The sequence below is a fragment of the Eumetopias jubatus genome, unplaced genomic scaffold (assembly GCF_037043125.1).
Source record: "Eumetopias jubatus isolate StellerSeaLion01/CBP00866 unplaced genomic scaffold, mEumJub1_p1.0 scaffold_11, whole genome shotgun sequence".
Lineage (NCBI taxonomy): Eukaryota > Metazoa > Chordata > Mammalia > Carnivora > Otariidae > Eumetopias > Eumetopias jubatus.
Genome location: NW_028274817.1, coordinates 120627508 through 120650488, shown reverse-complemented (window position 1 = coordinate 120650488; position 22981 = coordinate 120627508). Strand labels below are relative to the sequence as shown.

The 22981-nt window shown below is 49.3% G+C and overlaps 1 protein-coding gene across 1 annotated transcript in view; it reads right to left on the bottom strand.

Annotated features, from left to right (window-relative positions):
* GPR143 (G protein-coupled receptor 143) overlaps positions 1-22981 on the bottom strand; it is a 54052-nt gene that overhangs the window by 16073 nt on the left and 14998 nt on the right. The window contains exons 2-7 of the mRNA XM_088028582.1: positions 15015-15124; positions 13819-13913; positions 6809-6901; positions 3787-3896; positions 1616-1724; positions 421-538 (exon numbers count right to left, since the gene is read on the bottom strand). Coding sequence (XP_087884708.1) covers positions 421-538; positions 1616-1724; positions 3787-3896; positions 6809-6901; positions 13819-13913; positions 15015-15124 — 635 coding nt within the window. The remainder of the gene's footprint in view (positions 1-420; positions 539-1615; positions 1725-3786; positions 3897-6808; positions 6902-13818; positions 13914-15014; positions 15125-22981) is intronic.

Here is a 22981-nt window from a genome sequence, read left to right as displayed (position 1 = left end):
GCCCGATGCGGGGCTCGATCCCAGGACCCCGGGCTCGTGACCCGAGCCGAAGGCAGACGCTTCACCGAATGAGCCACCCAGGCGCCCGCCTATAATGCTTTCTAATGATGGATCAGGTTACAAGGAGTACCTTCATCCCTATGGCTTTGTCACAGGCTGAAATTTTTCTTCAAGCTAAATTCCCTGATATTTTTGAGTCTGCCCGAAAGGTCTGATAAAACTGTGCCAAACTGATTTACCAGAGTTGTGCCCATTTAATTACTGATCCCAACAATGAACAGGACTAGTGAGCTAGCGGATCAATGCCAGATGGAGGTCCCGAGGAACCTGTTAAACTCATCCATCATACTTCTGAGCGGTTCTTGTCCTTCTGACTTTTATTTTTCAAGAAAAAACAATTTAAAACCAAGACTGACCTACCATAATAAACCACGTGGTCTTAGCCGCATTTCTGACAGGTTTCAAAGAGCTCCCGTTGACATCTGCTTGCATTTCAAGATAGAATAAAAGGCTTTCATTGATGATGTTCGGCAGCCAACTGTCAGAAAGAAAATAACCCAGGGTTATACAATTCACTTTCAAATGCTGGGGGTCAGGGAATATGTCTTCTAACACCCGCCAAGTCCTGGAGGGGGATCCACATGAGCAGCAAGGAGGAACTAGTGCATCCAGAATTTAAGAGATGTAACTCCTTTTCTCAAGTCTAAAGCAGAGATCAACAAGTCCTTCCAAGGGTAACACTCAACACCACATCAGTGTTAAGGGATCTAGCAGGCTATGAAATAACCCAAAATCCGTGTTTCATTTGAAGAGTAATGTAACTTTTTGAGGAAGACCTCCCAAAAATCTTGTTATCTTTTGTTTAAACTTTTAATGTTATTGTTGGTAGGCCAATGAAATTTAAAATGATGAGCTGAGTGTATTTTTAGACGGAGACAGTCTCCATCTCTCCTAGGAGAATGTCCAAACAAACCTCCTCCTATCGGATAAATTATTAACAGCACAAAGACACACCCTGTTTTGCAAACTATTGATTCACCCTAGCAAAAGGTTTTCTGATTTCCATCTGTTTCGCATTGGTTACGGATCCATTTTTGAAGCATCCACCTGAAACTTGGGGCCGAATGCCGGTGGTGGGGCAAACTGAGGAGCGAAAAATTGCTCTCTACACTTCTTGACTGCACCGGAGTCATCACTCCAAAAAATGTACCCTTGCCCTTGTTTCTTGTCAGACACAGGAATTCTGGGGTCCAGACTGAGAGAAACCGGTAAATTTTAAAAGCGTGGTCAAGCGCTTTATTTCGGAGTTAGCCCTAGCAGTGCGAGTGAACACTGGATGCACTTTTAGGATGTAACAAAACTAAACTCGGGATTTTTTGTTCCAAGGGCTTTACATATATTCTGTGCAGATGTGAGCATCTTTCCAGGAGCTCATACGTTCTGGAGTTGCCTTCCTGTCTCATGTGCATTTCCTCCGAGCGCCCCAGCACAGTGTCAAAGATTTCCTTTCCAAAGACTCTTCCCTTTGCAACTTTTGGGTCATGCTTAGAAAAATGTGCTGATTGCATATCCCTTCCCAGGGGCAATTAAAAAAAATATATAGACGAAAGGTTACCAAATAATGAAAACCAGCATTATTTTGAAAAATCGGATCTTGATCATGGCTCCCATCCGTCTCTCGTTCTCTGTGTAAATGCCTTGTCTTCCTTTTAGTAAAGAGGCCACTGCAAAACAAAAAACAAACAAACAAACAAACAAAAACACAGGGGAACTGCATATAATGTTCACTATTTGCCCTTCCTGAGTGACAGGGAAGGGCGTCAACGAGGATGTCAGCCCCTAAGCAAAGGCAGCAGAGCACGAGGTGGGGCCCGATACTGCCATTCCTCCGTCCCGGCTTCCAAGCTGTGGTTCTCACACGCTCAAGGGGATGCAGAGTCTTTCAAACCTTTACTTTCTCTTTCCTTCTCAATTTTATTTATTTGAGAGAGAGAGCGTGAGTGAGCACAAGCAGACTCGCCGCTGAGCAGGGAGCCCGACGTGGGGCTTGATCCCCGGACCCTGAGATCATGACCTGAGCCACCCAGGCGCCCCTACAACTTACACTTTCAAATCACTGTAGACTTACGTAAGAGTTTCAAAGATAGCACAGAGAGTTTTCTGCGGACCTATACCCAGATTCTTTCAATGTCAACATCTTGCACACCCAGGCTCACGTCTGTCACCAGGAAAAGATTAGCAATAGTGCTTTACTATTAATTAAGCTCCAGATTTTATTTGGATGAGTTCAAGAACTGTATTTTTTTTCAAGAACGATATTTTTAAAGGTTTATATTTTCTATCTTAAAAATGATGCGCACTTGGGGTGCCTGGGTGGCTCAGTCGGTGAAGCATCTGCCTTCAGCTCAGGTCATGATCTCAGGGTCCTGGGATCGAGTCCCGCATCGGGCCCCCTGCTCAGTGGGAAGCCTGCTCCTCCCTCTCCTTCTGCTGCTCCCCCTGCTTGTGCTCTCTCTCCCTCTCAAATAAATAAATAAAATCTTTAAAAAAAAAAAAATGCACACTTGCTGTTTTGGAACACTGAAAGATTAAAAATTTCTCCTTATAGACAAGTTGGAAAATATAAAAAAGGTTAGAGGAAAATGAGCCATTGTCCACCCTGAGACCAGCACTGTGAACATCTTAACGCATTTCTTTCCAGTCCTTTCCATATATGAGATTTTCATTTGTTTGATGTAACTGACTCAGCACTTCTACGCAATTCTACTTAAAAAGTTACTGTATTTAATATACTGTTTTTAAATGCAGACGAAAAGGGAATCCAAAGAGCCACAATGATTTCCCATTCCTAGTGACAAGAGTCCTTTTAATGTTTTAAAGTTCTATGATCAACAGCTGATCCTCAATCAACCTTCTGTTAAGACGCGCTTCTTTTTTACAAGATTTTATTTATCTGAGAGAGCGCACACAAGAAAACGTGCACGCACTGGGGGGAGGGGCAGAGGGAGAAGCAGACTCCCCACCGAGGAGGGAACCTGATGACACAGGGCTGGATCCCAGGACCCCAAGATGACACAACGCTCGATCCCAGGATGCTTAACAGACTGAGCCACCCAGGCACCCCGCACTTCTTCATTCCTATTCCGCACTTGAGAGATCCACGGGGCTGAAGGTTGGAGGGTGCTCCCTATCACACTTCCTTGAGGATGCGGTGGGGACTGGAATGCCAAGTCCCCAGCCTCAGCAGAGGTCTTTCCAGTGCTTTCTGCTGGCTCACAACATCCTTCTTAGTCCTTACCATTGCATTTGACTCATTTCCTGTGCTCTACTTCCTGTTTCCTGCCCAACTGAGAAAAGACAGAGGCCAAGCTCATCATGGGAGTAGCCAGGCTCACCACTCTTCAGGCCAGACTCCATCCCTTCTCTCCCTGCCCCGCCCCCCCCCCCACTCCACAATTTTCCAAGGGCACTCCTGGGGCCTGCAAGCCACATCAAGGGCAGACCCACGATGAGCCCAGATGGAAACATAAACTCCACCGGTCCTGGCCTGGAGCTATTAAATGCTGGCAAAGACCTCATGTAGCCCATCACTAAATAGGCTTGCTCACTTCATTTATTAAACCTGCTCACTTTCTCCAAGTGTACTGTGCTTATGTCTCTGGAGGATGACAAATGAAGTCAACTGTCCTGGATGATTCCAGAAGGACGACACATGCCATCATCTGAGCCCAAGGCATGGAGCCATACCCCATGGTCCTGCACCCAGACAGCTTCCCTGTTATTCACCTGCAGTCACTGTCTTTTGGAACAGGATGGGGTTGGCCACAAAGACCAGCAGCAGCGGCAAGTATGTGGTGACATAGTGGGGAATGGCATGCTCCAGATCCCGCTCACACCTGGGGGAGGAAAACCAAGTCATTCTCCAAAACAAGGCTTTGCCTAAAATATACATACTTATCTGGAAGCCGAGATAAGAGGGGAGTCAAAAGGGAAATGCATAAATCCACTTCTGAGTCTGCCCAAAGGAAATCTGACTCACAGCTCATGTCTGTGAATAAGCAATAAATCACTGAAGAATAAGGGAGATCAATCATGTTTCTATTTGTCTTGTAAATGGAAGGACCTCTAAGGCATTCCACTGGGGGACCTTTTAAAAGGGCCCTGCTGGAAAAAGACAGAAACAGACACACTGGAATGGGGGAGTCCCCACAGAGGGTCTCTTCAAGGAGAAAAAGACACAATTCAAGTAGAGACAGAGGCGCTCAGTGAAGTAGTGAGGTGTTAAGCACTTACTCGGCACTATGCCTAGCCAGCCCCGTGAAGATTTAGTCCCTCCCCTTTAGCACCCCAACATACCCAAACTTCTTGTTCCAAAAGAAATGTGTTCCTATGGTTATGCATAACAATCATTTCATGGGTGCTTTTCAGGGAAAAGGACTGGAATTTTTTTTTTTTTTTTTTTAAGATTTTATTTATTTTGAGCGCCCGGGTGGCTCAGTCGGTGAAGCATCTGCCTTCGGCTCAGGTCGTGATCCCAGGGTCCTGGGATTGGGCTCCCTGCTCCGCGGGGAGCCTGCTTCTCCCTCTCCCTCTGCCCCTGCTTGTGTTCCCTCTCTCGCTGTGTCTCTCTGTCAAATAAGTAAATAGAATCTTTAACAACAACAACAACAAAAGAAAATGTGGGTTTATATGAATTGTCGGGGGGGGAAGAGTATGTTTTTGATAACAGATTTAAAGTTTTTCATGCTGTTGAGTATTCTCTTTTATATTTTATAATAATGATGTTGCAAGAGTCATTGAATAGGGGTTCCTGGATGGCTCAATTAAGTGTCTGCCTTCAGCTCAGGTCATGATCTCAGGGTCCTGGGATCGAGGCCTGTGTTGGGCTCCCTGCATGGTGAGGAGCCTGCTTCTGCCTCTACCCCACACCCCCCATGAATAAATAAATAAAATTTTTTTTATTATTATTTATTAGAGTACGAGAGAGAGAGAGAGATCACAAACAGGGGGGAGGGCTTGACCAACCTGAGCCACCCAGGTGTCCCCAAGGACGGGAATTTCTATTGAAGGATCATGGAAATCGTGAGTCACCATGTGATGCAGTGGAGTGCCACACAGGTGTGGGTTTACCAAGGTAAGAGCTATCAGCTACGAAATGCATAATGTAACAGAAAGAAGGGCAAAGAGGAAGAGAGAATCGAAGGCAAAGGGGAGAGAGGACTGCTCAAGCCAAGTAGGAGGTAGGAAAGCAGATAAAGGAACAGCCCCTGTGGCCACAGAAGGTGGAATGAAAAAAATGCAAGCACTCTTGTTTTAATATGCACGGAGTGGTCAAATCAGAAGGGGAAAATGACAGAAAATGCAAAAAAAAAAAAAAAAAGTCAGGAAGGAAAAACGCAGTGCCCCATTTTCTCGCCATCAGGAGGAACACAGTATCACCTTACAATGCTACCTTCCTTTAAAAGGTGGTTTCATTTGCAGCTGTGAAGGCTCAAATGTGGTCTGGAAAGGCTCGAGGGGAGAAATAAGTGGAGGAAGAACCATGATTCTGACAGAAAGACAAAAAGTGAGCAATGAATGAGCGGGTGAGGATGGGAGCCTGACTCAGGCCCAGGAGCGGCCTCCGAAGGACCATGGAGGCGCCTCAGAGCTCCTTGTGAGCCCTGCAGCAATGGCTCCCTCCTGCTCACATGCAACCTCCCCAGGAGGCTCCAGGAGCCCGCAGGTAAGCTGAGTGATGACAACTCCCTTTCCAATTAAGTGCACTCCATTGTCACAGCCACTGTCACTGTATCTGTCCTTTTCAAGTTCCTCAGGAGAGCAGCTGTATGGATGGACCTACCCAGAACTTCGGGAGTATTCACCATCAACTAGGAAACACCAATTTGGAGATGTCTAACTGAGTAGCTGCAAGAAGTCAAAAAAGGAGCGGGGGAGAAATGGTCTAACCATGAGTCAGCAAACTTTTTCCGTCAGGGAACATTTACAGTAAGCATTTTATGCTCCGTGGACCACACAGCCTGTCGAAACTGACACTGCAGTATGAAAGCAGCCATAAATCATGCATAAACAAATGGGCCTGACTGTGTTCCAATAAAACTTTATTTACAAAACCAAGCAGAGGGCCGGATTTGTCCTCAGGGCTGTGCGGTCTTGATCCTTGTCTACACTGCCCTAAAATCACAAAGAGACAATGTCCAACCTGTTTTTCAGCTTTCCATTTTAAGTTAGAATATACATAACTTGGAGGGACCACGAGGCCTTACAAATGATTGCACTGATGAGATTTTTTTGTTTTTTTCAGGATTTTATTTATCTATTTGACAGAGAGAGAGAGAGAGAGAGAGAGAGAGAACATGTAACAGCAGGGGGAGCAGCAGAGAGAGAGGGAGAAGCAGACTCCCCGCTGAGCACGGAGCCCAATGGGGGACTCGATCCCAGGACCTGAGCCGAAGGCAGATGCTTAACCAACTAAAGCCACCCAAGCGCCCCTGCAATGATGAGATTTTAAGGTTGAAGAACCACCTGAGACCATTTCAGATCTCTCTCCAGAGATCTGCGTGCACGTCCTTACATGGGAGACACACCGAAAGCTCTGTGTACACAAGCACCCACCTGCACAAATGTGAAAGGCAGAGGGAGGGACACGAGCTCCAGAGTACAAGGTATCGTAGTGAGCCCCCCTGGGGGTCAGCTGGGTGGCTCTGTGAACACTGGCCTGACCTGCAAGGGGCCCGCTCTGGCTCAGTGCCCAGGCATTCTCTTCGAGAGCACACAACGGGCCAGGGAGCTGGGAGTCCCGGCTTACCTGGACACGGAAGGGTAGTAGAGCAGGACCACGCCCTCCACGCAGAGCAGGGCGGCCAGGCCCCAGGCCATGAGGCGGTAGAGCAGGATGGTGCTAGGAGAGAAGCAGCACAGGGGGGCCTTGCCTGAGAGGAGGGATGGGGATGCCCAGCCACAGAAGGTCCCAGACCCACTCCCGGGGCCCAAAACAGTCAGGAAAACGTACAGTGAGCAAACCCTTGGCCAAGATTTGCCTTATTACGCCTCTGAGTTTTTATGTTTTAATTGAGATGAAATTCATGTAACATAAAAGTAACCATTTTCAAGTGAGCAACTCAGGAGCATTCACTAAACTCACAATGCTGTGCAGTCACCTCCTCTATCCAGTTTGGACACCGTCATCACCCCAGAAGGAAAACCCAAATGCACCCCCCGTTCCTCTTGCTCCTTAGCCCCCAGCAACCACCAGCTTCCTTTGTGTCTCTATGGCTTTTCCTATTCTGCACAATTTTGGCAAACGGAGTCATGCAGCATGTGGCCCTCTGTGTCTGGCTCCTTCCACAGCACGTGAAGCTCGCCAGGGTGAGAGGAACAAGGAGCGGGTACCTCCTCAGTCCTCAGCGCCTGGCTTACCCGCTAAGTGAGGAGCTCCTATCCCCAAACCTTCCCAGAGGCACCGAAAGGTCAAGGGTCTCCGTGCTCAGTCCAACCCAAGGTCTCTGATGAAATATGCACGCACCTGATGTGTTCTAGGATAGTGGGGCGCTTCCCTTGCTCGCCTTCCTCCCCCACGCCCGCCACTCGCTGCATGCTTCACATTCCTGGACCATCTCTACCCTTCACCTCCCTAAGCCCACACAGCCCGCCCTTTTCCCTATAGACTGGAGGCAGCCAGCCCTGCAGCTGGGGTCTGGAGGACGGATGCACAGCTATCTGACTGCGCCAATGCAGCCTTTAATCTGCCTCCTCTGCGCCACGGGACAGGGGGCCCAGCGCTCCATCGGATGCGCTAGCCACAACCCAAGACTCTACCAGACTCCTGGCAAATAGTGCAACCCCCCACCCGTCAGGACTTTTAGCTCTGAAGATCAGCCGTGTAGACAAGGGAATGGTCAGGGATCCGAGTGAAGGGATGCCCTTCTAGAAGGCGCCAGGAGGAGAGAGCCAGCACACGGGAACGAGCTTCAGGAAGAAGAAACATTTCACAGCCAGCTCTCTGGAAGGCCACGAGGAAACGACTCCAGCCTGTGTTTCCTCCCGGTTCTGGAGCGGCCCTGCCCTCTCCCTCTGGGTTTGGGAGCTGCTGGGGTGGGTCTTGCCCAGAAGTCAGAGGCTCTGCATGCAACAAAGGAAAACAGGAGCAGCCTTCTGCAAGGGCTTGGGTGACTGTAGAGTGCAGACCCTCCCCTTGGGCCGGAGGGAGCTGGGAGTGCTGAGGGGTGGGAGACAGCAGGCCAGGGGGCGAGGCCAGGCGAGGCCAGGGGTGGGCGTGGCCACAGTCCCGTCCACGGTGCTCTGGCTCCAGACGACCAAGCACGGTGGGAGTCAGAGTGGCCAGGCTGGTCAGGCGGCAGCCACTGTAGGAGCTGACAGGGCCCCAAGCCCACACGGGCGGTGAGCCTGAGCCCCCACACGTGCACGAGCAGCAGCAGGGGACTGCAGGTCCTCGTCCCTGTGTCTCACCGCTGGGCAGTTTCCAGGTCCAGGCACGCAAGGGCCCTCCCCAGACCCCCTTTCTCTCACACTCATGTTCACAGAGCGGGCAGACTTCAATTTAGGGGCTGTCCCACAGTCTCAAGCACCTCCTGCTGTTGTTTAAAGCCTGCACATCCCGCATCGGGAACCGACGTAGCAGTTTGAATTTTAACTCTAAATCTGTCTTAATGACATTTCTTAGGATTAGGGTTTTCCAAAAGATTCTCCGGTGCCAAAGAAAATAGCTGAGGACCGGAAGGATCTAGAAGGGAACGTGGTATTTAATCCAGCCATTCCTGCAATGCCTTGCCCCCTGCTTGGAATTCCTCAGGACCCATCCCGGGGCAGCTCCAGTCTCTCAACTGTCACCTGCAGAATCACCTGCGTCCTCAGCTGTGGGAGCAAGCTGGCTCTTAGCAGAGAAGCTACAGGTGCTTCTGGACCCACATCTTCAGCTCTGGCTCCAACCACGCTGTGCTGGCCCCTAGCCGCCCTCACACCAGGAAGCATGGCTTCTGCCAGGGATGAGGTAGGGGCTGGGTCTCTGTGGCTCCAAACCACCTGTCTTATTTCTCTGCTGTGCTCCCTACTCCTTTTTAAGATTTGAGAGAGAGAGAGAGAGAGAGAGTGAGCGCACACATACAAGCGAGCAGTGGGGGGGGAGGAGTAGAGGGAAAGGGAGAGAGAAACCAAATCACACTCCTCACTGAGCCCACTGCAGGGCTCGATCCCATGACCCTGACAGCAGGACCTGAGCTGAAACCAAGAGTCGGAGGCTTAACTGACTGAGCCACCCAGGAGCCCCATCCCTACTCCTTTTTGATGGGAGAGCCGACTTCACTCTCAAAGGTCTTCCTAGCACTGGACCCCTGCCCTTGCTCTTGTCCTTAGGAGGGCATCTGGATAGTTCACATCTTTGGACCTTTGCCTCCTGCATGACTGGCAGATCCTTGGAAGCTATGCTGTGCCAGCATCCTCTCATCTCTGCACGGCCTCTGCATCCTGCCTACCCTTCTTCTGTGCTCCAAAATGAGTTCCAAACACTCTTCTGGGCATGAGGAGGGCCTCCTGATTGCCTGCCCCGGCTTCCTAGGGCTCTGCCTGTCTTCTACATCCAGAAAGCTGTCAGGCCGCCCCCGCTGACCACAGCCATCCATGCGTGGCGGTGAGGCAGTGCACACCCCTGTGGCAGCAGGCGGCAAACTCTGCTTCCAGCTTCCTTCTGGTGCTGCAAGGCTCCTCACATCTCCACAGCTGGCTGTCTGCGAGACCTCTAGTGCGTCAGAACTCCAGTCCCTCCAAAACCGAGTGAGAAAGCTATCAGACAGGAACACACCCTCGCACTGGGCTTCCGGGTCACGGACCTCTCCTTGCAGCCAGTTGCCTGCCCAACGCCATTTTCCCTTTTTCCTTAGTAACATAACCTGGATGTCATGCCAGATAGCAGTCCGCCTGGCTGAGACTATACTTCCAACCTCCTCTTTGCAGCTAAGTGTGGCCATGAAACTAAACTCTGGCCAATAATACAAAAGTGGAATTGTTGTGTAAAATCCCCAGGGAGGCTGCTTAAAAGGAGGTGGCTCAGGGGAAAACAGACCCTTATCCATTGCCCCCTCCCTCCTTCCTGCTGCCTGGAATGCAGATGTGACGGCTAGAGCTCCAGCAGCTATACTGGGCCATGACACCTTGAAGTTGGAAGTCACACAATAGGACGATGGAGCATGAATATAGGAGGAGCTTGGGTCCCCGATATCCATCATAAGGGCCCTGGATTGCCCACCTCTGGCCTCTTTTAGCACGGAAGAAAAATCATCTGGTTTAAGTCACTATTATTTTATGTATTTTACATAGTCAAAGCTAATCCTTATGGATATACCTGGTTGGCTGCCTTTGACCTTCACTGCCTTCCCTAGAGAATTTTCAAAACCAAGAATACATAGGTTCTGTACAGATGTGTAAAAGTTTAGGAGTGAAAGTAAAAAGGTGGAAGGAACAAGCACAAAAATAAACACTAAACTTCAGGGCAGAAAGACCAAAGTTAACGATGAGGACATAGGAATACGAGGAATACCAACGATTTTATTTTATTTTTTTTAAAGATTTTATTTATTTACTTGACAGAGCGAGAGAGCACAAGCAGGGGGAGCAGCACACTCCCTGCTGACTAGGGAGCCCAATGTGGGGCTCGATCCCAGGACCTCGGGATCATGACCTGAGCCGAAGGCAGATGCTTAACCAACTGAGCCACCCAGGCATCCCCACCAACGATTTTAGGGCAAGGATCTACTAAGGTTGCCCAGCATATTCTACAGCCTGAATGTGATCTTTGTTTACTGATGTTGGCTTTAAAAGTGAATTTATTCAGGAGCGCCTGGCTGGTTCACTGGGTGGAGCATGCAACTCTTGATCTCGGGGTTGTGAGTTCAAGCCCCACACTGGGTGTAGAGAATACTTAAAAATAAAATCTTTGGGGGCACCTGGGTGGCTCAGTCGGTTAAGCGTCTGACTTCAGCTCAGGTCAGGATCCCACGGTGCTGGGATTGAGCCCCACATCGAGCAGGGAGCCTGCTTCTCCCTCTCCCTCTGTCAGTCCTCCTGCTTGTTCTATCAAATATATAAAATCGTTTGAGAAAAAAAATAAAATCTTTAAAAAAACAATTTAAAAAGTGAATTTATTCAACAAATGGTGCTGGGATGACTGGACATCCACATACAAAAGAATAAACACCCACATTTTCCTCACCTACACACAAAGATTAATTTAAAATGGATCACTGGGGCACCTGGGTGGCTCAGTTAAGCATCCAACTCTTGGTCTGGGCTCAGGTCATGGTCCCAGGGTCCTGGGATCGAGCCCCACATCAGGTTCCCTGCTCAGTGGGAAGCCTGCCTCTCCCTCCCCCCCCCCCCGACTTGTGTTCCCTCTCTCACTGTGTCTCTTTGTCAAATAAATAAAATCTTTTAAAAAAACAAACAAATAAATAAATATAATGGATCACAGACCAGGGTGCCCGACTGGCTTAGTCAGTAGAGCATGTGATTCTTGATCTCAGGGTTGTGAGTTCAAGCCCCACACTGGGCATGGAGATTAGTTAAAAAAGAAAATCCTTAAAATGGATCACAGACCTAAATTAAAGTGTTCAAACTCTTTTTTTTTCTGGCTTGGGTCCCATGTTTTTTTCAACTCATATAAAATATTCCAGATTAATGAGTTTTAAGCCTCATCTTCCTCCACTTCCTCATCCTGGTTAATCTGGAAGTAACTCGATTCGTAAGTTTCTTTGCTATTAGCAACCAATCACATAGATTATTCTTCTTCAAATATTTTTTGGTGAGTTTTCTCAAATACCTTTTGGAAAAAGGCACCTTAGGGGCACCTGGGTGGCTCAGCTGGTTAAGCGTCTGACTCTTGGTTTCAGCTCAGGTCATGAGCTCATGGGTCCTGTGATCACACCCCACACGGAGCCCCAAGGCCAGTTCTGAGCTCCGTGGGGAATCTGCCTGAGAGTCTCTCCCTCTGCTATTCCCCCTACTTGCATGTGCACTGTCTCACATAAGTAAATCTTTAAAATCTTTACAGGCACCTGGGTGGCTCAGTCGTTAAGCATCTGCCTTCAGCTCAGGTCATGATCCCAGGGTCCTGGGATCGAGCCCCGCATTGGGCTCCCTGCTCAGCGGGAAGCCTGCTTCTCCCTCTCCCACGCCCCCTGCTTGTGTTCCCTCTCTCGCTGTGTCTCTCTCTCTGTCAAATAAATAAAACTTTAAAAAATTAAAAAATAAAATCTTTAAAAAATATTATTTATGGGGCACCTGGGTGGCTCAGTCATTAAGTGTCTGCCTTCAGCTCAGGTCATGATCCCAGGGTGCTGGGATCCAGCCCCCTGTGTGGGGCTCCCTGCTCAGCGGGGAGGCTGCTTCTCCTTCTCCCTCCGCTGCTCTCTTTCAAATGATCTCTCTCTGTGTCGAATAAAACTTTTAAATAAATACACACACACATATATAAAATGTAGTGCATCAGGGGCGCCTGGGTGGCACAGTTGGTTAACATCTGACTCTTGCTTTCAGCTCAAGTCATGATCTCAGCATCCTGAGATCAAGCGCCGTCGTCGGGTTCTGTGCTGAGTGTGGCGTGTGCCTGAGATGCTCCCTCTCTCCCTCTTCCTTTCTCTCCCTCTCCACTGCCCCACTCGCCTGCTCACGTGCTCTCTCAAAATTAAATAAAATGTAGGACATCCTTACAACGGAATACTGTTCAGAAGCGCAGAGGAAGGAAGTACGGGTGTTGCTGCAACATGGGGAAACCTTGAACATGTCACTGTACGTTTGAGAAGCCAGACACAAAAGGTCACGTGCTGAATGATTCCACTTACAGCCAATGCCCAGAGTAGGCAAACCTAGAGACAGAAAATAGATTGGTAGTTGCCGGGGGCTGGGGGCGAGGGCTGGGGGGAGGAATTAATCACTGGTAAAGAGATTTGGGCGGGTGATGACTAATGTCAAACTAGTTGGTGTGATGGTTGCACGATTTTGTAAGTATACTAAAAAATAATGGATCTTATACACTTAAATGGGTGAAGTTTATAATACTTAAAAAAGAAAAAAAGGCAAACAAACAAGGGCTCCATTGGAAAGTGGGGGACACATGCTTCCTGGACCAGGAGTCAGGGTACCGGGGCACTCACCCCACCCTGCCATGCGGCTTCCCTTGGTCACTTAGGTTCTCTGCATTTCCGTTCCCCCAACACACATGCACATTCCAGCTGCAATCCCAGAGCACAGCTCCTGAGAGCCTGCGATGTGTCCGGCACGATTCTGAACCATTTACACACAGCATCGCATGGACTCTCCCGGACCTGAGGAGGGTGTACTATTTTATAGCCAAGTCTAGAGAGGTGAAGCAGCTTGCTACAGTTACACAGCTGGTGACAAATGCATGGGCCACACCCGTGGGTCATTTCTCCCAAGGCAGCCCCGCTGCAGCTCCAGTGCTCAGGTTCCATATTTGGTGTAACATGTCAATACACACTTCAGACTTCTTTCCTCAAACCTTTAGATCGTCAGAAATTGTCTATGTTCACGCCAATTCTTTTTTAGTATGTGTCCAAAATGCAAATATGTAATTTATGGATGACTTGTCATGGTCTAAACATCCTCATTTTGAATCTGCCTTCAGCCTTTTATAAAAATGAGCTGCCAGAGAGGTTTCTCAGGAGGGGCTGGCTGATATTCTGTGTCTGCCACACTGAAAAACATTTTGGAACCCTCAGTAGTACCCCTGACCCCTCCTCATATGACAGAACCTGAGCAGAAAGCTCTTCTTGTTCCCTCCAAATATACCTGTGCCCTGCCGATCTTCGGATCACCAGATAGGCGTCAACCGCGTAGCAAAACAGCCACCAGAAGCAGGCACTATACAACAGCTGGATCCACATCTGTAATCAGGAAGAGCCTGGCATCAAAGCTCCTGGAAACAGGCAGCAGACTGCCCCATCCGTGAAATGAGCTGGCAGATGCCTCTCTCCTGTGACGTCAGGAAGCAGGACATGAAAGCCGTTCGGAGACGCGCAGACAGTATGGGAACGCGAGGGTGGGATGCGACCCAGGGCGGGGGGGTGTCCCTTGGTGCTCCGTCTGCTCGGCGGGGGGGGGGGGGGGGCGGGTGTTACTGCACTGGCCAGCCCTGCCTTCCGGTACTCTCGCAGGCATGGAAGATGAAGGCCTCAAATGTGAGGCCTACACTGGTGTGAGGGCTCACAGCGCCTGCGAAAGAGCAGCTCTTTGCTGAGAATGAGGGAGTACGGGGCAAGAAAGTGCTTCCCAGAAGCGAGGCAGGAAGGGGCTCGGTATGTTATGGGCAGCATGAGACCGGTGTGCCTCCTGGGGTGGGCTGGGAAGCAGTGTGTGCAGAAGGGAGAGAAGTGGAGAACACGTGCTACAGCGTGGTGCACAGAGAAATATAGATACGTCTATTTCAATGCAGACTTCATCAAGCAGAATACATCCAATCACTTTCTTCTTTCTTTTTGGCCAGCTGTTTTTTTTTTTTTTTTAAGATTTTATTTATTTATTTGAGAAAGAGAGAATGAGAGACAGAGAGCACGAGAGGGAAGAGGGTCAGAGGGAGAAGCAGACTCCCCGCCGAGCAGGGAGCCCGATGCGGGACTCGATCCCGGGACTCCAGGATAATGACCTGAGCCGAAGGCAGTCGCTTAACCGACTGAGTCACCCAGGTGCCCTTGGCCAGCTGGTTTTAACTGCAGCTCAATCTCAAGTAAGGATGGTCTATGTGTGCTCAGAAGTGGAGGCAGGAAGAACCACACTACAGCAGCGGTTCTCAAACCTCAGTGGGAGTCAGGAGCCCCTGGAGTGTTTGTTACTTCGCAGACGGACCCCACCCCAAGGTTCTTGATCAGCAGGCTCTGAGAATTTGCATTTCTAACAAACCCCAGTGGGTTGAGACCACGCTTTGAGGACTGCAGCCTAACGGGAGCACAGGGGTTAGAAGAAGGTGAAAAAAAGCCAGGTGTACTTACTGCACTCCCCACACAGTACACAGCAGGCCAAATGTCTGTCCCATTCACGGCAGCGGGGTTGTCAACGAAATTTGGGAATCCTAGCCACACTGCAGACCGGAATACAATACCTAAGAGAGAATTAGAGGATACAGTCATCCCGTGGGGGATGCATTCCAAGACCCCCAGTGGATGTTGGAACTGCAGACTGTACTGAATCTGATGTATGTTTTTTTTCCCTTACGTGCGTTCCTGCGACAAAGCTCCGTTTACAAATTAGGCACAGTAATAGAATAACAACCAATAATAAAATAGAACAATTGTAACAAGAGACGGTCATGGAAGCCGTGTGAATGTGGTCTCTCTCCAAACGTGCGACTGTACTCTCCTCACCCTTCTCGTGATGGTGTTAAGAGGATAAGGTGCCTGCGTGATGAGATGACGCGGGCATCGTGATGGAACGTGAGGCTGCCAGGACCTTCGGCCGGCACCTGGGAAGGAGGAGCACCTGTTTCCGGACCACAGAGCGCTGGGGGGACAGAACCTGCGGAAAGCCAAACCGTGGCTGAGGGTGAACTACAGTGCTGTGTAATGGTCCTAACTCACACCTAAAGCTGACTTGGTGCTCTCTATGAATGGTAAGTAGATGGAAAGAAGGATAAATACCTGGGAAGGAACAGAGAAAGAAATGAGGGAGGAAAGAAACACACACATGGGTGTGTGCAGAGAGAGAAACAAAGGAGATCCAGGGAGGAATTATTTTGGTCACAAAGCAAGCCCAGGCACTTTGATTTCAACTTAAACCATCATTAGCCACATCCTATCCCTAATGCGTTCTTTGTTTACTCGATATGAAGAAGCAATTATGTGATTAAAAATCGGTATTTCTTGGGCGCCTGGGTGGCTCAGTTGGTTAAGCGACTGCCTTCGGCTCAGGTCATGATCCTGGAGTCCCGGGATCGAGTCCCGCATCGGGCTCCCTGCTCAGCAGGGAGTCTGCTTCTCCCCCTGACCCTCTTCCCTCTTGCGCTGTCTATCTCTCATTCTCTCTCTCAAATAAATAAATAAAATCTAAAAAAAAATAAAAATCGGTATTTCTTGGCTATTTTTTTAATGTCCATATTAACTATTCCTCACAGAAGAAAAATGATTGAAAAAGCATGATTCTGAAATGTAAAAAGATAACTCTTTCATTCTCTGAAAAAAATACACTTAAGATTTTCATGAATTAGCTCTCGGCAATTTGCTCTTGACATTTATTACTTGTAAGTTTTCTTGGCTCCTAGACCCAAATATCTAATTCTCCTCAAAACAATATACATCCTTTAAGGTACATATGAAAGCTGCTTGTTAGGTAATGTGATATGCTTTGTCTAAGCATATGCTATGTAAAACGATACTAAATGGTAACTGTAAACAGTACAAAGTTATATACTATGTACTCACGTACGCGAATACAGTATGTAATACGCTATTAAATACACAATGCATGATACACTACTAGACACTGTAATACCACCACCAAACTCACACTGCATACTCTACTACCAAATATATACTGTATAATGCATTGCCAAATACCGGGGCGCCTGGGTAACTCAGTTGGCTGAGCGTCTGCCTTTGGCTCAGGTCATGAACCCAGGGTCCTAGGATAGAGCCCCCCATGGGGTTCCCTGCTCAGCAGGGATTCTGCTTCTCCCTCTTGCTCTGCCCCTCCCACTCCCTCTGCCCCGCCCCCTTGCTTGTGCTTTCTCTCAAATAAAATCTTTAAAAAAAATACACTCTATATAGTGTGCGATATATTACCAAGTATACATTATGTAATACAATACCAAATTTATATTATGCAACATACCATTAAAGCGGAACTATAGACACTAAAAAAGATATTCTTCTCATCATCAAGCACTGCTCACAAAAATGCTTTTCTTCTGTAGAATGCGTTATTCTTTTCAGCATCTAGCACTCCTCTGAGCTCATTAAACGCCCTATTTTTGTATTGATATGAGCTGATGAATGTCAACTTATTGTGGTAAACATTTCACAAGATGTGTATGTTAAGTCATTACGCTGTAATTTTTACTGTGTGGGATGTCAATTATAACTCAATAAAACTGAAAAAAAAAACCCCTCTGCCCTTTGAGGTAGGCATCTTATTTCTTTTTCAGTGAGGTGTCAGTCACCAAGCCTTCCCCTTAATTCTGCCTCTGCTCATTTGTTAACATCATGCATCTCCCTTCCAAAACCGAGAGTATATACAAATATTATTCCACTGATCCTCAAAAGATATTTGGGTGTATCTTTATTTCCAGATATCCAAGTTACAAAAACTAAACTGCTATTAAGATGTTTTTCCAGGGGTGCCTGGGTGGCTCAGTGGGAAGAGTATGCAACTCTTATCTTGGGGTTGTGGGTTGAAGCCCTATGTGGGATATAGAGATTACTTAAATAAACCAAAAAAAAAGCTTTCCCAAAATATTTTAGCAGACTCAGGAAGAAAACCAATTTCTGATTTAATTAACCAGCACCAAGATGATTTTATCCCTAATAGAAAGGAAGTACTGCCTGTCTGACTCCTTGGGTCTGAGAAAGTGACCAGAGGTTCCGTAGCATTTGCTGGAAGTAAAAAAGGTCCTTGAGGGTCTCCAATCACAAGTGCACAGACAGGGAGAACAGGGCCCTGAGCCATGGTGACCTGTACCACTACTTGCTCAAGGTGGGGTATGGACTGTTGCCATCCCCTCAGGGCCCAGTTCCAGGACCGTCAACAGCCCTTGCTTCAAAAGCAAAATTACCGAAAAGTACAATTCCGAAATGGTTAGCACCTGTCAGCCAACTGCAAATTGTGGGCTGTACCTGGATCCTGATTCAAACCAACCAACTGTAAAACAGCATTTATGAGACAACTGAACATACAGCAGTGACATTAAAGAACTGATTTTCATTACTTTAAGGTGATAATACTACTAATGTGATATATACATATATTTATGTATATATCACATTAGTAGTGCACTTAATAATAAATAATTAAGATAACGCACCTAATTCTTACCTTCCAGAGCTATATACTGAGATCTGTATGGATGAAAGTATATACATTCTGGGATTTGCTTCAAATTAATCCAGTGGAGAGTGTGACACGAGGATGGAGTAGACAAAGCAAGGTCATGGGTCCAGGGGTTCATTATACAGTCTGTGTGATTTGTATATGTTAGAAATTCTCCAAAATAAAACCTTAAACAAATGGTCAGCACTATCTAGCTTAGAGGTCTGTAAAAAGTGCCATGCATGTTTAGAGCAGGGGTGGCAAAGTTTCCGTAAAGGGCTAGAGAGAAAATATTTTAGGCTTTATGGGCCATAATTTCTCTGCCAACATCCACCTCTGCCCTTATCACAGCAGGAGATAATGCACAGGCTGTGTTCCCATAAAACTGTACTGAAGGACGTGGACATTTAAATTTCACGGTATATTTATATGCCAGGAAATATTTTTCTTTTGATTAAAAAAAAAAACACAAACTTTTGGGTCACAGAAAGGGGCGGCAGGCAGGATTTGGTGTGGGGGCTGCAGTTTGGCCACCTGTGGCATAAAACCCAAGCCTGACAAAATATATGTATTTACATATATTACAGATATATACACCACCAAGTTTTCTTCCTGATTCTGCTAAACCATTTTGGAAATGATTTTGTGTGCGTGTATACACAAAATACTCTTAGTCTCTCACCGGCAGAGTAATTATGGATCCCTTAAGAGTATCTGGCTTTTGCTTAAGTGCCCCGTCTAAAATTTCGTTTGGAAGTTTGCAGTAACAAACATTAGAAACTGGTTTTTCCCTTCAACAAATGTTCCCCGGGCGCAATTTTTACTGCCTATATCCTGTCTTGCTGCGTCCCCTGGCCGTCCCGTCCGATCCCTAGGGAGCCGCCTCGGGGTTCGTCCTGTCCGCTACGGGTCTGCAGACACCCCGCCCAACCCCGCGCGCCATGCTCCCTCACCCGGGCGCCGAGCAGGTCGCAACCCGAGGGCCGCGCGCGCTCACCCGGGCGCGAGCAGGTCGCAACCCGCGGGCCGCCCGCGCTCACCCGGGCGCCGAGCAGGTCGCAACCCGCGCCGCGGGCCGCGCGCGCTCACCGGGGCACCGAGCAGGTCCCAACCCGCGGGCCGCGCGCGCTCACCCGGGCGCCGAGCAGGTCCCAACCCGCGGGCCGCGCGCGCTCACCGGGGCACCGAGCAGGTCGTAACCCGCGGGCCGCGCGCGCTCACCGGGGCACCGAGCAGATTCCCAACCCGCGGGCCGCGCGCGCTCACCGGGGCACCGAGCAGGTCCCAACCCGCGGGCCGCGCGCGCTCACCGGGGCACCGAGCAGGTCGTAACCCGCGGGCCGCGCGCGCTCACCCGGGCACCGAGCAGGTCCCAACCCGCGGGCCGCGCGCGCTCACCCGGGCACCGAGCAGGTCCCAACCCGCGGGCCGCGCGCGCTCACCGGGGCACCGAGCAGATTCCCAACCCGCGGGCCGCGCGCGCTCACCGGGGCACCGAGCAGGTCCCAACCCGCGGGCCGCGCGCGCTCACCGGGGCACCGAGCAGGTCCCAACCCGCGGGCCGCGCGCCTTACCCAGGCAGCCGAGCAGGTCGCAGGCGGCGGCGGCGCGCAGGATGCGGACGGAGGCCGGGGCGCGTGCCGAGGCCGGCGGGGCCGTGGCGGGGGCGTCGGGGCCCGCGGGCCGGCGCCGGGGCAGCAACTGCAGGAGGCCGAGCGCCAGACTGCAGGCGCCGCTGCCCAGGCACAGTGCGTGGAACGCCCGCGGCTGGAAGCTCAGCACCAGCTGTGTGGCGGCGTCCCGCGTGGGGCAGCAGAAGGTCCCGAGCCGTGGGGAGGCCATGGGCCGTGCTCAGGGACGCGCGGCTCGGGTCTGCCCGGACCCCCACCGGCCCCCGCCCGAGTCAGGTGCTGGGCCGGCCGGGAGCGGGGGGATCATGTGCCCCGGGGCCGCTCCCCCCGCCATGCCCGCGCGTGCGGAGAAGGCGCCGGCCTCGGTGGGGGCTGTGCGCCCTCTGCAAACGCCACGAGGTCTCACGAGGGCGAGGCTGGGTCCGGAGGAGGAGGAGGAAGAGTTGGAGGGGTGCGGGAAGGAGAAGCGCCCGAGGCCCCGCAGGTCAGCTTTCTCCACTCTCGCCGAGCCTTCTCCACAACTGCCATCTGCCTTAACTGATCTGACCAGAAAAACATGCCTCATTTACCGGCTCTTCCCTATTTGGGACCCGACATCCCTAATTCTGATGCGCTACAGGCACCAAAACACGTTCCTCAACTCTGAGGCGACAGGTGTTAAAACAGCGCTCTTTCGTGCCCCCGCGCCCCCCACGGAAACAATCCCGCAGAGGTAGGGTTTTCGATGAAAATCAAATCTTAGACAAAGACAGAGGCACTTCGCCTAACGAGGCACGTGCACAAGGACCTATTTTGCACCTTGCTGTTCAGTGTTCCGTTTTTACTCAGCTTCAATATAGGTCTGGCATTCTGAATTAGCTTTCAAGAGTAATTACGGTTTTTTAAAAAAGTTATTCAAGTGTATTCTGATTTCTTAACTGCTTTTGTGTGTTTCATTATGCACTGAAAATCAAGCTTTCTTCTATATGCATCACAGTTTCAAAAATTATATCATCACCCAGCGCCTGGCTGGCTCAGTCGGTGGGGCATGGGACTGTGGATCACGGATTTTGAGTTCCAGCCCCACACTGGGTGTAGACATTACTTAAAAAAAATAAAATAAAATTAGGGCGCCTGGGTGGCTCAGTCGTTAAGCGTCTGCCTTCGGCTCAGGTCATGATCCCAGGGTCTTGGGATCGAGTCCCACATCGGGCTCCCCACTCAGCGGGAAGCCTGCTTCTCCCTCTCCCACTCCCCCTGCTTGTGCTGCTGCTCTCCCTGTCTCTCTCTGTCAAATAAATAAATAAAATCTTAAAAAAAAAATTAAATTAAATTAAAAAAATCACAATCACTAATGACAACAGTAAACATACTGGTGAAGTTTAAAAACAAAGAAACGCTTCAAGGTTGAAAATAAAAGAGCCCCCCTCTAGGTTATAGCTTTACTAACCAAAGCTTTATTTAAAACAAACCCCCCAAACCCTATCAGATTTATCATCTATAAATTAACAGGCCCACTGGCAAAAGCGCAAGCAGCCACCCTTTGATCTCTGCCCCCAATAAACGGGCCCCTCTCCAGGTTTTTTCCAATCAACCAAAGGCAAGGCGTCCTCACTGCTCCTCCCTCCCCCCACTTATGAAACACTTAAGTGCAAACACATGCCCTCCCACCCAGCTGCTCATCTACATTTCCACTGCCAGCTTTGCGATTTTAAGTGAGGCAGAGTTTGGGCTCAGCTCCTAGGCCTTCTTCCTGGAAGCCCACAGGTCTGGCATTCCCTGTTGGAATTCATGGTAGGCAGACAAGAGGCTGCCCTGCCAGATGGGAAGCAGAGCCTTTAACAAAGGGCTGCGGACACCAGCACTTCCAAGGGATGCGACTCGGCACGTCTATTAGCAGGGGCAGCTGCTTTGATAGAATTCTGGAACAGACCGACATTGTTGAAACCTTAACCGCTCTCGCGTATTACATGCTTGCTTGTAAAAAGAGCAGAGAACATCATAGGAGTAATCCCCACACATCCATTTGTCAGTCCCTTAGAAAGCATGAATCCTGCTATCTGTTTTGGACCATGGATCTCCTCCTTCCTTTGCTCTTGGAAAGCAGACACGGCTTCTGGAGGACAGCGTGCGGAATGTGCTTTAAAGGATAAAAATGACAACGGGGCATCTGTACAAACTTGCCCTAATGCCCAGGGTTTGCATGGCCAATCCATATACAAGTGCTACTGCATTTCAGTCTCTGCTTTGCACCCAAGCTGCACATAACCCACCTCTCCGCTTCCCACCTGCAAACCTGAGGGATCTGGATGATTCAGGTGCCAAGTAGTCAAGGCTGAGGCCCACAGGGGGGTCGGTAATGAAAGGAGGGAAATTATTACAAATGAAGAGTCCTAGGCCAGATCGGCGCAGATGATTATGCTACAGATGGGGCTCAGAGCAAACGTGAGGAAGGACGGATAGGAAACTAAACTTTTTAACTGTCAGAAAGAACTTGAAATTAGTCTAAGAAATAAAACCGAGTGGATGGAACCAGAGGATATTATGCCAAGCGAAATAAGTCAATCAGAGAAAGACAATTATCGTGATTTCACTCATGTGGAATTCAAGAAACAGAACAGATGAACACAGGGGAAGGGAGGGAAAAATAAAACAAGACGAAATCAGAGAGACAAATCCTAAGAGACTGTTAATTCTAGGAAACAAGCTGTGGGTTGCTGGAGGGGAGATGGGCGGGGGGATGGGGTAACTGAGTGATGGAATGTGCACTGGCTGTTATGTGCAACTGATGCATCACTGCAGTCTACCTCTGAAACTTATAATACACTATATGTTAATTTATTTTAAATAAAACTTTAAAAAGGAAATTAAACTGAGACAACAAACTTCTCGTGCAAGAGTGCAACTACAATATGAAAAAGTAGACTGGTAAAGCACATGCACAGGAGGTGGAAACATCCGAAAGCACGTAGATGTGAGAAATGCAACGATACTGCCAAGCCAGTCAGCTGAGCCCGAACAGGGAGAGATCTGTGTCGTAATCATCAGGGTCTATGATGTTCATTCGTGCACCCACTCTTCCTCCTTCCCTCCCAGTTTACCACCTGGACTCCACCTTACATTTCCAGTCTGGGCCGCCCAGGAAATGCTCAGCTGTCTTGGCTTTCTTTTGCTCCATGATTCACAACTTGCTTGCCATCGCACTTGATCACATACACGAACAGCTGGAAGCAGCTCAGGGGCTTTCTCTTACAGACAACTTTCTTTTCCCAGTGAGTCCCCTGACACCCAGAGGTCTGAATGGAAAGGACCAAGTTTATGGGGAGAAC